The sequence below is a fragment of the Eulemur rufifrons genome, chromosome 23, assembly GCF_041146395.1.
Source record: "Eulemur rufifrons isolate Redbay chromosome 23, OSU_ERuf_1, whole genome shotgun sequence".
In the NCBI taxonomy this organism is placed as follows: Eukaryota; Metazoa; Chordata; class Mammalia; order Primates; family Lemuridae; genus Eulemur; species Eulemur rufifrons.
This window is the reverse complement of record NC_091005.1, coordinates 15,798,358-15,813,001: the sequence shown is the minus strand read 5'-3', so window position 1 is coordinate 15,813,001 and position 14,644 is coordinate 15,798,358. Positions and strand designations below refer to the sequence as shown.

The 14,644-nt window shown below is 63.6% G+C and overlaps 1 protein-coding gene across 3 annotated transcripts in view; it reads right to left on the bottom strand.

The window, feature by feature from the left end:
* Window positions 1–541: 541 nt before the first annotated feature.
* Window positions 542–14,644, bottom strand: part of VAC14 (VAC14 component of PIKFYVE complex) — a 100,017-nt gene continuing 85,914 nt past the window's right edge. For 2 of the 3 annotated variants that reach the window (XM_069456751.1, XM_069456753.1), the window contains 5 exons: window positions 10,403–10,577; window positions 9,136–9,254; window positions 7,885–7,964; window positions 5,602–5,752; window positions 542–1,204 (listed from right to left, as the gene is read on the bottom strand). In XM_069456751.1, coding sequence (XP_069312852.1) covers window positions 1,042–1,204; window positions 5,602–5,752; window positions 7,885–7,964; window positions 9,136–9,254; window positions 10,403–10,577 — 688 coding nt within the window. In that variant the 3' untranslated portion in view covers window positions 542–1,041. The remainder of the gene's footprint in view (window positions 1,205–5,601; window positions 5,753–7,884; window positions 7,965–9,135; window positions 9,255–10,402; window positions 10,578–14,644) is intronic. The other variant, XM_069456752.1, reaches the window with a different exon arrangement.

Below are 14,644 nucleotides of genomic sequence, written 5' to 3'. Positions count from 1 at the left end.
GGCAGGGAAACCCACCCTGGAGGGGCAGCCCCATGCTGGGGCTCTGGGGCAAAGCAGAACAACTTCCTTCCCTCCAGCTCCAGGGGCTGCAGGAGCTGCTTGGGAGCTCCTGAGGAGGATAATAAGCCCGGCCTGGGCACAGGTGACCCTGGCCTACAGGTGTGGGTGAGGCAGCGCTCTTTCAGCCAAAGCAAGAGTTGGGGCACCTGTCTTTCCCTGGACTGCTCTCTGGGCCTTTCCTTCCATTGCCCAGTGATCTGCGGAGTGTTCGGCAGTGTGCGATCCCTTTCACCCAGGAACTCCTGAGGCTCAGCTCCCACTGGGGGGACGTCCTACTACCCAGGGACTCATGATGGAAGTCAGATTAGGGGCTGGGGGAAGACAGGGTTCAGGGTCCAGGGCAGGCCAATGCCTGGCGCTCTCTAGGAAGAAGGGTCTTAGAGGTGGAGAGCTGGGCCCCAAGCCCTTGGGGTGCAGCTAGCACTCCTTGGGGCCACCACGAGAACAGGTCTCCAGCACAGAAGGAGCAGGCAGGTTCGGGTTGAGGGTTTTCTGTTATTTCTTTATTGGGGTGGGGTGGGGTGCATCATTCAGTGGAGATCTTTGTGCTGGTCCCTATGTGCATACAAGTATGTACACACATATGTACACACACATGTTCACGTACGTATACATATATACACACAAGGCCAGAGCTCTGCTGGGCTGGGGAGTTCAAGACCTTTTTCCAAGAGGGTATTAGAAAAAGACTGATTCCAGGGGAATGGGTGGCATCTGAGGCTGTGCCTCTCCCACCCCACTGGGTGGGCAGCCAGCTTTGAGTGCCAGGGTGCAGCTGACGGCACTGGGGGCCTGGGCCCTGAGACGAGCTTGGGTGGACAGAACAGGCTCCAGCCACCCACCACCCCCCGCCCTGGGCTGGTGGTCAGGCCCAGCCCTGGCCCTGAGAGGCAGGTCTTCAGGCTCCTGGGATTGGGGGGCCCTGAAGACCCTGAGTGCTTCATGGGACCACTCATTGGGCCCTTCTCCACGCCAGGTCTGTCAGAGGACGACCCTCCGGTCCAGGGGGTCCCCACGCCCACTCCGCTGGTGCCTCACTTCCAGGTGCTTGTTCTGGACCTTCTCAAAGTGCTGCAGCAGCTCCGCGTAGTCGATGCTGGGGGAGTCGGCCTTCTGAGACTTGGGGGCTGCCTTCAGACTGGCTCTGGGAGGAGGGAGCAGAAGGGCTCGGTGTCAGGGATCAGCTCAGGTGGGGGCTGCAGGGGGAGGGCAGGGGTCAGTGGGACTCAGCCTCTGGGAGTCTGCCTCATGCCCAGGCAGCCCTGCCCAGCAGCCAGCCCTGGACAGCTGGGGCACCCCATAAGCACCCCCCCCACTGGTGGGAACAGCCGGCACTGCTGCTTGGATATCGCCCTCAGCCTGCGGGCTGGCGACGGCGCCCAGAGCAGGCATTGCACTGGGAAGCATTTCCTGTTTACGAGTGGCTCCCTTTGGGGTGAAAGCCAGGGCCAGCAGCCAGCCAGGAAGCCAGCTGGGGCCTGGAACAGGGTCTGGGGACAAGGAGGAGGGGGCAGCCTGGCCCTTTCTCTGGGGCAGGGCTAGAGCTGGCGACAACAGGCATCACTTAAGAGCCTCAGCTGGGCCCTCAACTTCATAGGACACTTGTTTTTGAGTGTTGGGGTCCTTGGGGGAAGGGGAGCTGGTCTCTCCACTGGACACGCTGACAGCTCCATGCTCCTATTGCTACCACCCTCCCCTCCCCGGTGCTCCACAGTTGTGCAGTGCACAGCTACAGCGTGCACGATGCTCCCATAGCCGTGCGGGGACAACTTCAAGCCCAGTGCTTAGCTTGCTCTGGGCACCAGATCCCCTCGGGCTGCCGCCCCATTCCTCACCACGCGCCAGCGGAGCCTCATGGACTCCTCCCTCACCCTGGCCTCCCTGGCTTGGAGAAGCAGATCTGTGTGGGCCGGGAAGTAGGGGGTCTCATGGAGCCCATGGGCTGCTCAGCTAAGCAGGGAATCCTTGGCACCTCTGTATTCACGAAAAGACCCCACTATGGGGGGTCCAGACAGCAGCTGAGCACAGGAGCTGGCAACCTGGACCCAGCCATAACATGACCACTGCCTCGCCACCTGACTGTGGGCACGTGACTCAGTTTCTTCATCTGTAAAGGGGGGTGGCACGAGTCACCCACTGGGGTTGGCAGTAAGGATTCCTCCAGACATGGCATCTAAGAGCTCAGCCTGGTGCCCAGGCCCAGCCTAGGTACCCAAGAGGCGGCTGCTGTGGCTGCGATCCTGCCCCTCTGAGGCGAGGCCAGCCAGGGCCCAGCAGCTCGGGGCCTAGTGCACGGGGGTTGCCATTTTGAGGGAAACACAGTGGAGCTGCCCCCAATGGAAGCCTCAACGACGAGCTCTGCCCAGCACGGAGAACCAAAGGCCAGAGCCTGCCAGGCAGCTCTGACGGCCAGGAGGCTGCTGGGGCAGGGCCAGGGGCAGGGGGAACGCTTCCGGCAGCCCAGACACCTTCCGGAGCCCAGCCCTGCTCAGCCTCTGCCTGCCCACACCTGCTCCCTTCCGCCTCCCTGCTGAAGACGCCCCACCGGAAAGCACTTCGGGTGGCGCCGTGTCTGCGGCTGATTCTTCACTGGGCCTCGAGCCCCTGCCTCCTGAGTGGGGCTCAGTCAGTGTCGGCTCCACAAAGATCGAGAGCCGCTGGGTGGGGCCCGCATGGGGGCCAGGCTGTGGGCAGCGTTCCTGGGAATGGGGCGAGACCCCCCTGGCAGAGTCAGCCTGTGGCCAGGAGAGCAACCTGGGCTTCGGAGTCCAGGCTGTGGCCAAATGCTCCCCTAACCTACTGAGGCGGAGGCCCAAGGAGCGACACTGGTGTGTGTCTTCCGACCCTGGGTGCCCACGGCTGTGCCCTGCTCCCCACGGCACTCCTGGGAGCCAAGGCACTGGGTCCAGGGGAGATTAGGGGTTTTTGGGGAGATGCTAGCACCGGAATGCAAACCTGGGGTGATGTGCACACATGTGCCAGGGTGGGGACGGGGAGGAGTGGGCTACGTCCTGCTCTATGTGACGGGCAGACCTTTCCTGGCCAGAGGTCTTGTGAGCAGGGAAGGATGTGTCCCCGCAGGGCCAGGAGGCACTGCCTGGGGCTCTGTGCATGGAGCCAGGGCTGCTCTCCCCGTCTGTGCTAACGGGCACGGCCGCTGCTCAGACCCTTCGCAGGCTCTACGTTTGCAACCCCCAGGCGCTGAGGGACAGAGGATGTCCAGCCAGCGCGCAGAGCCGGGATTCCAGAACCCAGGGCCAGTCCTCTGTGCTGCCACCCCACCCACACACCTGTCACCAGCTTCTCCTTCAGAGGTTCCCTCCTGCCTCACTGAGGAGATGGTCCCTGGAGAGTGGCCCAAAAGCCTGGGCGGGGGATGGTCCCCGAGCCCTGCCGGCGCCTTGAGCGCGCACAACGTGGGACGGGCGAGGAGCACAGCAGCTGCCCCAGCTGTTCCCGGCTCGCAGGCCTGTCAGGCAACTGGACGCTGGCTGCCAGCTGCCTGCCCCTCCCAGGGCTGGGGCTGTCCGTCTGTGCCCAACCCTGCAATCTGACCCCTCCCCCAGCTGTGCCTGAGGCCCTTCCTTGCCCACTGCCCGTATCTGTGGTATCTCCTCCCAGGTCTTTGCAAAGAAAGGCTGGGAACCTAAGGCCTTGAAGGCTGGGAAGTGCCTCACATACCCCTTTGTCCAAATGTGCATTTATTGCTGAAGAAACCACGAGCCCAGAGAGGGCATGGGGCTTGCCTGAGGTCACACAGCAAATCCACCACAGAGCTCGGACCAGATCTGACTCCAGGCCTGCAGACCATCCACTGCCCCACAGAATCCTCCACCCAGAGGCCTCAGCCCCTTGCTCAGGACTTCCCTGACTCTGACTGTGGGAGATGCCGAGGAGATCCTCATTCTCCCAGCTTTCCTCTGCAAACTTGTGCTACCCTGGCTTGCAGAGTGTAGGCAGGGGTCCAACTACTCTGAGCCCCCACCCCCAAGATGCAGACACGCAGCATGCAGATCCCCGACAGTGGCACTGACCCTTAGCGGCACAGGACCTGCTGCCTGGCCAAGAGACCTCCCCTAGGAAGGCGGGTTCCCGTGGGGAAACCGGAGGTCACAGGTAAGCAGCCCTCCCTGCTTCTCCACCCGGCTTCGAGCTGTACCTTCCGCTCCTGAGTGCCTGCCAGGGCGACCCTAACACCCACATGGTGCTGCCAAGGCCAACACAGAGGCCAGGCTAGTGACGCGCGGTGTGGCTTCAGGGCTTCTCTCTGGGTGAGGGAATCGGAATGGCTGCCTCCCTGCTCCCCTGGGCCACTCAGTGTGCTGAATGCCGTCTCCTGGGGATTACCTGGGTGGCACCCTGAGCAGCTGGGACAGCGGCGGCACAAGGCCCAGTCCTGCCACCCGGAGCACTGCCATCCGGAGAAAGGGGCAGGGGAGGCAGGAGCTGGGCCTTGCTGGGGGCTCAGCCTGTCTAGTTGGCCTGGGGCCGACAACCAACAGGTGCCTCTGGGGACCAGGCCCGGTGGGCAGGGTGGCGAGAGCGAAGCCCACTGGTGTGGAGGGCACAGGGGCTCCCTTCAGGGGCCCTGAGTGCCGGGCAAGCCCAGCTCAGGGCTGTCTGCGTCCACCCTAAGGGCAAACGCCTGTGGCCCTTCGCTGGAGCAAGGCGCCAGGCCTGCTGAGTGGCTCTAACAGCCTGGGAGGGAATTCTAGACACACAGGGCATCTGATGCAAGCTGGGCGCGCTCCATTCAGCGTAAATCTTCTCAGTGGCTCTGTTCGTTTCCATGGCGACCTGACAAGTGAAATTTTCCATCTCGGATGCCAAATGCCTGTGGATGAGGCAAAGCCTCCAAGGGTTACCAAATATAGACACAGCCCAACAGGCTCTGGGGCAGGGGCTGCACTGGGTGCAGGGTGGGGGCCTGGGCCCCTGTCCAGAGGTTGCTGAGCTGGGCCTCTCGGTGGAGGTGTGCCTGGGCCCTGTTCTTCCTGCGGGCAGGACCAGAGCAGGGGAGCCCCGGGTACACCCCTGCCTGCGGCCCACCCAGCAGAGGCTTGGGAAGGTCCCAGCAGTGCTGGGGTCTCCCAGCGCCCCCAAGTTGCGTCTGCCACAGCCAGGGTGGGGAGGGCTGTGTGAGGCCTGGGAGATGCCTGGACATCTCTCTCGCTGTCCTGCTCAACGGCCGCCAGGGCCCCATCCCTAAGCTAGGGCAGGAACTCTGTTTGGGTAACTCGGGGACGCCCTCTGACTTAGGAGATTTTGTCCTCTGCTCACTAAGCTCAACGCTGATTGCTTAGAGCAGGTACAGTGACTACCCATCACCTCGTACATAAGCCCCCTGCCGGGCACCCTGATGTGGACACCAGAGGCCAAAAGGCAAGTGGCTGTGGGCTAGACCGTAGCTGCAGTGACAAAAGGGGTGGGAACTGAAGCAAGGGGACCTTGGCAGATGCTCAGACCCCCCCTCCTCCGCAGGCTCCTCGGCCAGGGCCCTGCTCGGTACAGGAGCCCCCCGGGGGCGGGGGCGGCACTCACTCGGTCTGCAGCAGCTCGGGGTTGGGCACGCACTGGAGCCGGTGCGAGAGCAGCTGGAAGGCGCTGCTCTGCGGCAGCAGCATGAGCAGGCCGTAGAGGGCCTTGATCAGGTAGGGGTTGTTCTTCACGTCCAGCAGCTGCAGGCGCAGATCTGTGGGGGGGCGGAGGGCAAGGGGCAAGGGTCAGGGGCCTGGCACTGCGCTGGAACACACCCAGCCCCGACCGCCTGCCTCAGCCTGGCTGGGGCCACCAGTGCAGTGGCACCCACAGCCCGAAGACCCAGCTGTGTGGGGCCAGCCAGGCGGTGGTGTTGGAGCAGGGCAGGGGCTCCTTCCCGGCCGGCCCAGCCTGCCCCTTCCTCCTCCAGGAGTGTCTTAGCTGTTTCCATGATCTCATCTTTCCTCCTTTCTACGCACCTGCCTGTCTGTCTGATCTTTCCAACAGTCACCCCAGCCTGGTGACCCCCAGACCCGCTGCTGGGCCTGGCCCACTCCCCTGCCCCCCAGGCCCAGCTGCCTCCCCAGTAACGAGGGCTCGGGGCTCGTAGCGTAACAGATTCCCCAGTCGGCTCTGCACGTGCCAGCACAAGAGAGCTATAAATAGGGTGTGCTGGAGAGAAAGACGGAGGATTAGGACAGCTTTTAGCGAGGGCAGGATGGAAAAACGCTTTTGTGTGTAGTGTGACACACACCAAAGCCCCTGCGTGTCTAGGAGGTGCTTTTGGATCTCCGGCTCAGACCCCAGCCCTGCACCACCCTGCCGGGGGTCTCGGCCCAGCACCCTGTCCAGCCCAGGTTGCACGGACCCCGCTGGTGGCTGCTCCCACGCAAGGCAGGCCCAGCTTCCCCAAGGCCCATGGGGAGTCGGGACTCAAAACAGGCTGTCACTGCTCTCCTGAGTCTCTTCAGGAGAACCCCTGGCTTCTACCGTCCGTGTCCCCAGGCCCCATCGGGCATCCTTTGTGGAGGGCGAGGTACCCCTGTAGAGTGGCCATGTTTCCCCAGAAGCAGCCAGGCCTTGGGGCCAGGAAGCTGGGACTGGAGCCTCTTCTCCAAGAGGAAGGAGCCACCCGTGGAGGAGCCCCACACTGTTGTCCCCAGGCCTGGCCACGCCAGCAGAAGCGTGGGCCTGTCTGGAGTCCTTTCTTCCCTTTGGGCCTAGGGGAACCTGGGACTCCCTGTGGCCAAGCCAGCCACCACCAGGCTCCAGGCAACTCAGGGTTGGAGCAGGTGCTGGGCAAAGGCCAGAGGTGCGTTCTCCTAGAGTCACCGTTCCCCAACAAAGCCCTGGGCCCGAGGACAAGGTGCTCCGGGTTGCTCCAGGGTCAGGCTGGACATGACCTCAGCGGGGCGAGTGGGCACCTGTCTGCCCTGGGAGGCTCTGGGGAGGTGAGGCATTAGGCACATGCGGGGCAGGCTTTGGTGCTCTCTGCTGAGAACAGGGTCACCCTCTGCTCTTCCGTCTCTGGGGCATCAGTCACCGTGGTACCCTGCTGCTGGGAGAAGCTGGCCCTCTGAGTGGGAGTGAGGGGAGGGAAGGAGGGTCCCTCAGCCCCTGCATTTACTCTGGGCTCCAGGGCTCAGGCTGGGCAGGTCGCAGCTGCTGCCAGAGATTGGGAGGCCTGGGCAGCCGGCTTGGCAGGGAAGGGAGCCCCGGCAGGGCTGCCTCCCAGCTCTCTGCACACTGTAAACACACGGGTGTCGCTTGGAGCGTGCCTGCTTTGGGGAGCAGGCGTCGTGTGTGTTGAGGCGCCAAGGGCGGTGCTCGCCCAGCCAGCTGCCGCCTTTGCATTCAGCGGGGTGTTACTAGCCAGGCAGCTGCTGCCCACCGGCTCCCAGCACATGCCAACTCCTCTTTCCAAGGGGTGCGGGCATGGCTCCTGGGCAAACGGGAGCCTGCAGGGGGACCCCACAACTTCAGAGCCAGGGCACGGGGCAGCAGGCTTGGAGGAGGGGCTGGGGACAGCGCTGGGCAGGCCTGACATTAGCCTTCAGGTGGGTTTTGCTGTCAGCACTGGCCTGTGTCCATGAGACCCACCTTGAAGGACACAGGCAGGACCCATGTTCTGTTGCCACATGCCCCCGCCCTGCTCCAGCTGGTTTCTCAGCCGACTATCATCCCAGTTTTACATTCTTGACATTCCAGAAGCATCCCTGGGGTGACTGCCCTCCCTCCCTGCCCCCAAGCCTCCGCCAAGAGCGGATGAGCTTGGCTCTAGCTCTACCTCACTCCAGGCTGGCCAGAGGCTCACGCTGGGCCCGAGGCCACACGCGGGACCCTTACATGTGAAGATGGGGCACTCGATCAGCTGCACCAGCTTGTCCACTTCTGTGAGGAAGTCCACAGTGACCTCCAGGTCCCCGCTGGGTGGGCAGTCAAGGAAAGTCTGGCCACCGGGCCAGCACAGCCACAGCTGCAGAGCTGGGGGCCAGGCTGGCCACACTTTGGAGCAGGTGGCAGAGGCTGGAGCCTGGGGCTTGGCCCAGAGCACCATGTGGCCTCCACACCGGTCCCTGGTGTCCTCTGCCCAGGGCCCGGGTCTCAAAGAGCGGGATTTGGTATACAGAGCACATGAGTCCGTCCTCCTCCCTGCCTTGCTCCCCCTCTACCTGGAACCCCCCTACAGGGCGCTCAGGTTCCGGGCCTGCAGCTGTCTCGTCTACACCCTCCGCGGCTCGGCCCCCCAGCCTGTCGGGAGGGCTGGGCAGGAAAGGCTCCTGCTCCCAGCAGGGCCACTTCAGGGCTGCAGCAAGTGTGCTGGGCGGTGGCCTGCCAGTCTTTGGGTCACTCAGGTGGCCCAGAGCAGCAGATCTGGGTTGTGGAAGGAGAGCAGGCACCCTGAGGGGGTCCAGGCAAGGCCAGGCCGAGCCCTCCACGGAGGCCCCTCACGGCCTTCTAAACAGCGCTCCTATCCACGGTCGCGCGTCAGGCACTCACGGAGGAGGCGGGCTGCTTCTTGGTGCCCTTCGAGGGGGCGAGAGCTGAGGTGTGCGTTGGCCCTTCCCCTCCTGAGACCCCCTATCCAGCCTGCGTCTCCCCATGGCGTCCTTTGCCAGGCTGGGCTCTGGCTCTGCGGCCCTGAAGGCTCAGTCCTGAGCTCGAGCCTGCATACCTTGCCCGCGCCCGCCCAGGGCCCTCTCTGCCCTGCCCCACGCTGGGCCTGGCGCAAAGGTGGCGGCAGGAACTGCAGCGAGCAGAGAGCACCTGTCTCTTCTCTGGGGCAGGAGCTGGGCTCACCCTCACCGGATTGCCTGGCACCACCCGCCAGCAACCTCCAGGCTGGGCCTGCTCGGCCCTGACCCCAACACACAAGGTTTCTCCAGGGCCAGTCCTCCTCCAGGAAGCCCGCAGCGGCCCGTGTGCTGCCAATGGTGCTGTCCCGAACACATCCCCTACAGCACCCTGGCCAGGTGGCCCTGATGTCACAGTCCTGGGGGCCGAGCAGAGGGGTGGGGCAGGAGGATGGCTGCCAGGACCCCCTGCTGGGTGCGGAGGGGTCACCCGGCCCACCCGAACAACCGTGAGGAAGGATACAACTTCTGGATGAGGTCGTAGGCGTGCTGGTAGTTCTGGGTGAGGAAGCAGAGGGACACCGTGGTGACCGGGTTGTGGCACCAGGAGCGGTATAGGCAGCAGAACAGATTCTGGCTCTCCTGAGGGGGAGAGGTGCGAGCACTTAGGCGAGCCCTGCTCCGTCCCTGCCCGGTCCTTGCGGGGGGACGGCAGAGGGAAGGGCCACAGGGGCCAGGAGCCAGCTCAGCACCCCCAGCCGTGTTTGGCAGCCCAGCTGGGAACGAGCTGTCACAAAGGAAACGCTGACAGTTCCTCCTCAGACCCTGTCATTACCTCCCGATCCCACAGAGCTGCACGGTGGCGAGGGCCGGTTGGGAGTGAGCCTGTCCTTTGTGCTGGCGAGACTGCCCTCGGCAGAATAGCAGTAATTGTGCACCCCGGAACCCTGCGGAGCCGGGACTGGGAGGGCGAGGGGGTGCGGGTGGGAGGAAGCTTCCTCAGGGGCCAGGCCCTCCTGGGCGGTGTCCTCCTCTCTGTCCTCGAACGCCACCTCCTCCCCGCTGCAGGCCAGCTCAGGAGCTGAGCCCACACTTGGGAGAGCCCCTGCCCCTGAGGAAAATTCTTAAGGCCTCTGCGAATGTCTGGAAGGAACCACAGGAGGAAGGCAGGGCTGTGGCCTGGATCACTCTCAGACAGGGGCTTGGACGTCCTCGGGACTCCCAGCGGGGGGTGCGGGGGACGTGGAGCAGGGTCTGCAGGGTCTGCTGGGCAGGGGCTGTGGGGGAGGAAGCCCTGGAGGATGGTGCCCTCCCTGGAGGCCTGTGGTAGCCCACAGCCCTCTGCCCGCCCAGGCCAGGCCTGCGCTTGGGTTTCTTAACTCGTGCAGGGTAGTGAGTGTCTCCCGGCTCTCTCTGACCAACCCTCCGTGTGTCCTCACCCAAAGCCTGGGACGGGCAGCAACATGACACCCTGGCTTACGACAGGTGCCTTACAAGACAGATGTGTCCAGCTGTGGGAGAGAAGGGCAAGGAAAGTAACTAAGCCCCGAGTCCCAGGCCGGGTTACAATCCAGAGGCCTGACCCCGAGAGGGGGGCGTCCCCCCAGAGGGGCGGGCCCACAGCCAGCAGAGCCTTGTTTGTGAGGGGCAGTGCCTGGGGTGGGGGTGGGTGTCGAGGGGCGCCGAAGGCAGGGCCGTTGGCAGGTCAGGGAGGGCACGTGGCCCTGGAGAGAGCACAGAGTCTCTGCGGGCAGAGACCTCGACGGGGGTCAGAGCCCGACGCGGCGTACCAGAGTCTTCAGGTCCTTGAGCTGGTTTCGCAGCTGGAAGAGCTCGGTGGAGGTGAGCAGGATGGTGTTGAGGGCGTGGACCATGGTTGACGCGAACTTGAGGTCCTCCTCCCGCAGCAGGATGTCGGCCATCGAGTGGAAGATGTTCTCTGCGTTGAGCAGGAGGCAGAGCTGCCTGGAAAGCCGGCAGAGTGGGGTCAGGCGCAGGGCGCTCTGGAAACCTCCGTGCCCCAGCTTGGGAAGCCTCCTCCGGGTTTTTCAGCATTCCGGGGAAACCTGCTCTTTCCGGGGAGCCAGTGTGGAACCCCGACTCCGAGGCTTGTGGGGGTGGCGCTGGGCCTGGCTCCACACCTCTCAACACTGCCCACCTGGCCCAGCAACCCCGGGCTCCCCAGGCTAGAGTTACCCCCCAGCCCCCGCTGTCAGGAGAAATAGCCGGGCCCCTGGCTACCAATGATGGACAGGGCCCCGGGTCACCGTCCTGAGCTCCCACCTGTGTCAGCAATGCCCCCCCAGGCCATGGCACTCCCACCCCCTGCTGGGCTGTAGCGACCACTTCTCCACCATTGCTCTCCTGGCTCCTCAGGAAAGCTCCTGAGGTCGGGGTCTGGGGCAGCCCCCGCCTGGGCATGCCCGCAGGCAGCAGGGGCCCAGGGGGTACCTGTAGGATGGCCCCATGAGGACCCTGGGTTTTCCCTTCACTGTATAGATGACACTCGGGGGCAGAGAGGAGAAGCGACGTGACCAAGGTGGCAGGGTTACCTGGGCCAGAGCCTGGCTCCTCTGCCCCCTGGGCCATGACTCCTCCCACTCACTGTCTCTCCTCCAGCAAGTCTTGGAAGGGACAAAGATCCGACTTTGTGAAAACCCACGTGACAGTCCTCATGTTATAAAAAAGGGAAAGGGGACCCAGAGCATGAGGAAAAGCAGTGTTTCCAGGGTCACTGGGGCAAGGTGGTGTCAGCGGTGACAAGTGGGCTCGAGGACAGGCTCTGAGGAAGCCCTGGCCGCCCCACTTTGCCACGTGCCCTCAGGGGCTTGGCTTTCAGGGGACGAGCACCCAAAGGCCACCTGGGCAGTGGCTTTCCAGCTGGGGTGGGGCAGGACTTCCTGCCAGGAGTCTCAGGGATCTGGAAGCTTCCTGCAAACCGAGAAGGCTGCAGGTAGGGGGTGGACAGGAGTGGACAAGTGGCCGGTGAGAGGGTGGCGTGTGCGCAGCCCTTCCTTACTGGTGGCGGCTGGTGCCAGCAGGGTGCCCCTGCCTTTACGACCTCCCGTCTGGGGCCAGTGTCCCCCCCGACTCCTCGCCTCTGCTGCAGGGAAGCATGGCCACACACCAGACAAGGGGTCTGAGGCCTCGGGGTCCCCTGTGCTGAGCGACACGAGCCACGTTTTGAGGCAATATCCCTGAAACATGTCCTCCTCCTACCAGGCGCTGACCCTGTGCTAAACCCGGCGTTATCAGGGCCTCGCTTCCTGCCTGCCTCTGAATACCAGCCACGGCGTTTGGGCCAGGCTCGAGAAGATTCCTCCCCACCCCTGGCCCCGGAAAAATCCCAGAGCATTTGGTAATGCAGAGGCCAAACCACGAAGCACAAACAGTGGGCAGGCCGTCTCCAGCCCAGCCCCGGCTGGAACCAGCAGGCTCGGCCGAGAAACCATGGGAGAAATCGAAATGGGGCCGAGGCGGGGCGGGGGCAGTGAGCGGGGAGGGCGGTGGTGGACACACAGACACGGGGTTACTTCCTCTCTGCCAGCACCTGGCGGCTCCCCTGCTGTCGGGTGGTGGGCAAATGCCTCGGGGCCTGGGGTCCCCAACCACCAGCTGTGTGACCTCAAGGTCTCTGCACGACAGTTTCTTCACTTCCTAATTGGGGGCAATCCCATGAGTTAAGATGGCAGGAGCCCCCCGAGGCCAGCTGCGAGGACTAGAGACGACGCATGTGAGGGGTCCAGTGTCCGGTGCACAGGCCACCCGGCCCACGGGAGGGAAGCCTGGCCAGGCTGCCTCAAGCCAAAGGCCGGGAGGTGGTGGCCCTGCCGAACTCAGACAAGGCTTCCCGTCCCCTCCTGGCCCTCCCACCCCGGGATGAGCCCTGTCTCCAGGGCCGTGGGACAGAAATGTTCCAGAAGGGCAGGCGAGGGAGGAAGGGGAGCGATCTGACAAATGGTCCAAGTGCCCGTCGCCTGCAGCTGCTGCCGTCTCCATGACAGAGGCCAACAGCTGAGCCGCTGCCAGGCAGCGCTCTCCAGGGATCACAGGCCGGGCCAGCCCCGTGGGGACCTGCGGCAGCCGGAGGGTGGGGGTGGTGCTCACGTGAGGACAGCCGGGGAGGCTGCGGAGGGACAGGCACAGGCACGGGGCTGGCGATGAGGAGGGGCGCGTGCCAAGGCCTCCTGGTGTCCCAGAGAACCTGAGAACACAGACGGTGCCACGGAAGGTCAGGGATAGCGGAGTTTTCTGAATCACTCTTTTCTTCCGCCACCAGGAACAAGACCCTCTCCTGGGTTTCCTCCCACCTCACCGCTGTGCCTCCTGCCCTAACTCTGGGGCGGCCCTTCTGCTCTTTTCTCTTCTAGTCTGTGTCCCTTGCTGGTGCTGGCCCCACGGATGTGTTCAAAGCTGCCTCTGAATCAGTGACTCCCACATGTGCTCTTCTGCCCTGAGGCCCCCCTGGGCTCTGGATGGGACAGCTGCTTTTCAAACCAAAGTTTGGGACAATGCCTACTGCACCCAACTCTAGGTGTCCCCGTAGACCTGCCACCCGCCCCCCTCCAATCTCAGTAAATGGCATCCCTCCCCACCCAGCTGCTCAAGCCCAAACCAAAGAGCCATCCCTGACGCCCAGCCCCGTCTGAGCAGTGTCAGGCCCAGGGGCTGCACCTTCAGAGCATGTCCTCACTCGGACGCCTCGCCCTGTCGCAGCCCCACCGCCTGGCAGAACGTCTGCACCTCTGCCTCATCGGTCTCAGGACGTCTCCTGCTCTGTCCCCTGCTGCTTCTCACCCCTACGGTTCACCCTCCTGCATGCACTGGGCAATCCTAGAAAGTGCCTACTGGAGCACACCCCTCCCCTGCTTGGGACTTGTTGATGGCTTCCTGCTGGATCTAAAATAAAGCCCAGCCCCTCACCACGGCCTGCAAGATCGTACACCCCCTGGTCGGCTCCCCTCCAGCCTCAGTTTTTTTTTTTTTTTTTTTTTAGACAGAGACTCACTCTCTTGCCCAGGCTAGAGTGCCATGGCATCAGCCTGGCTCACAGCAACCTCAAACTCCTGGGCTTAAGCAAACCTCCTGCCTCAGCGTCCTGGGTAGCTGGGACTACAGGCATGCACCACCATGCCTGGCTAATTTTTCTATATATATATTTAGCTGCCCATATAATTTCTTTCTATTTTTAGTAGAGATGGGGTCTCACTCTTGCTCAGGCTGGTCTTGAACTCCTGACCTCAAGTGATCCTCCCACCTCGGCCTCCCAGAGCGCTAGGATTACAGGCGTGAGCCACTGCGCCCGGCCAGCAGCCTCAGCTCTTACTGACCCTTCTTCACTCATGACATTCTTGCCTCTCCGGCTTTTTTTCTGTTCCCGACATGGCCCAGCCTGCGCAGTCCTAGGGCTTAGCCTGCTCTGCCCTGGCCCGGCCAGCTCTGCCTCGCTGGGCAGCTGCCTCCTGGGCATTGAGGCCTCAGCTCCAGCCTCAGGCCCCGGCGAAACCTGGGTCTGATGTGCACTCCCAGATGTCCCACTTCTGTGCAGGCATCGCTCCTACCATCTTGTGATGTGCTTGTTTGCCGGCTTGCGGTCTGTCTGTCTCTCCCGCCAGAATGAGAGCTGCACAGGGCAGGGCCTTAGCTGTGATTCCTGTTGCCCACCCGCCAAGCCAAGGCGAGGGCTGGCACTCCGCAGCTGCTCAGCTCTTGCTGCTGGGCATTGCTGGGAAGGATCGAAGGTCTCCCGGACAAGCCCGCAAATGTGCCGAACCCCACTCTGCCCATCCCCGGCAGGTCCGTGCACGCCGAGCATAGTCTGGCCTGCAGAAAGCAGCCGCCCTGATGTTGCATTTTTACCCATCTCACCACCAGGCCAAGAGCAGGCCTGGCTGCCCTGCCCAGACCCCCCTGCCGCGGGAGCCTGGGAGGCCAGCTCATCTCAGGGGACTCTGGAGTGTGTACCCGCATGACAGCCCGAAGGCTCGGCAACAACACACCGGGCTTCCTCACGAGAAGTCTCCCCTGAGCGC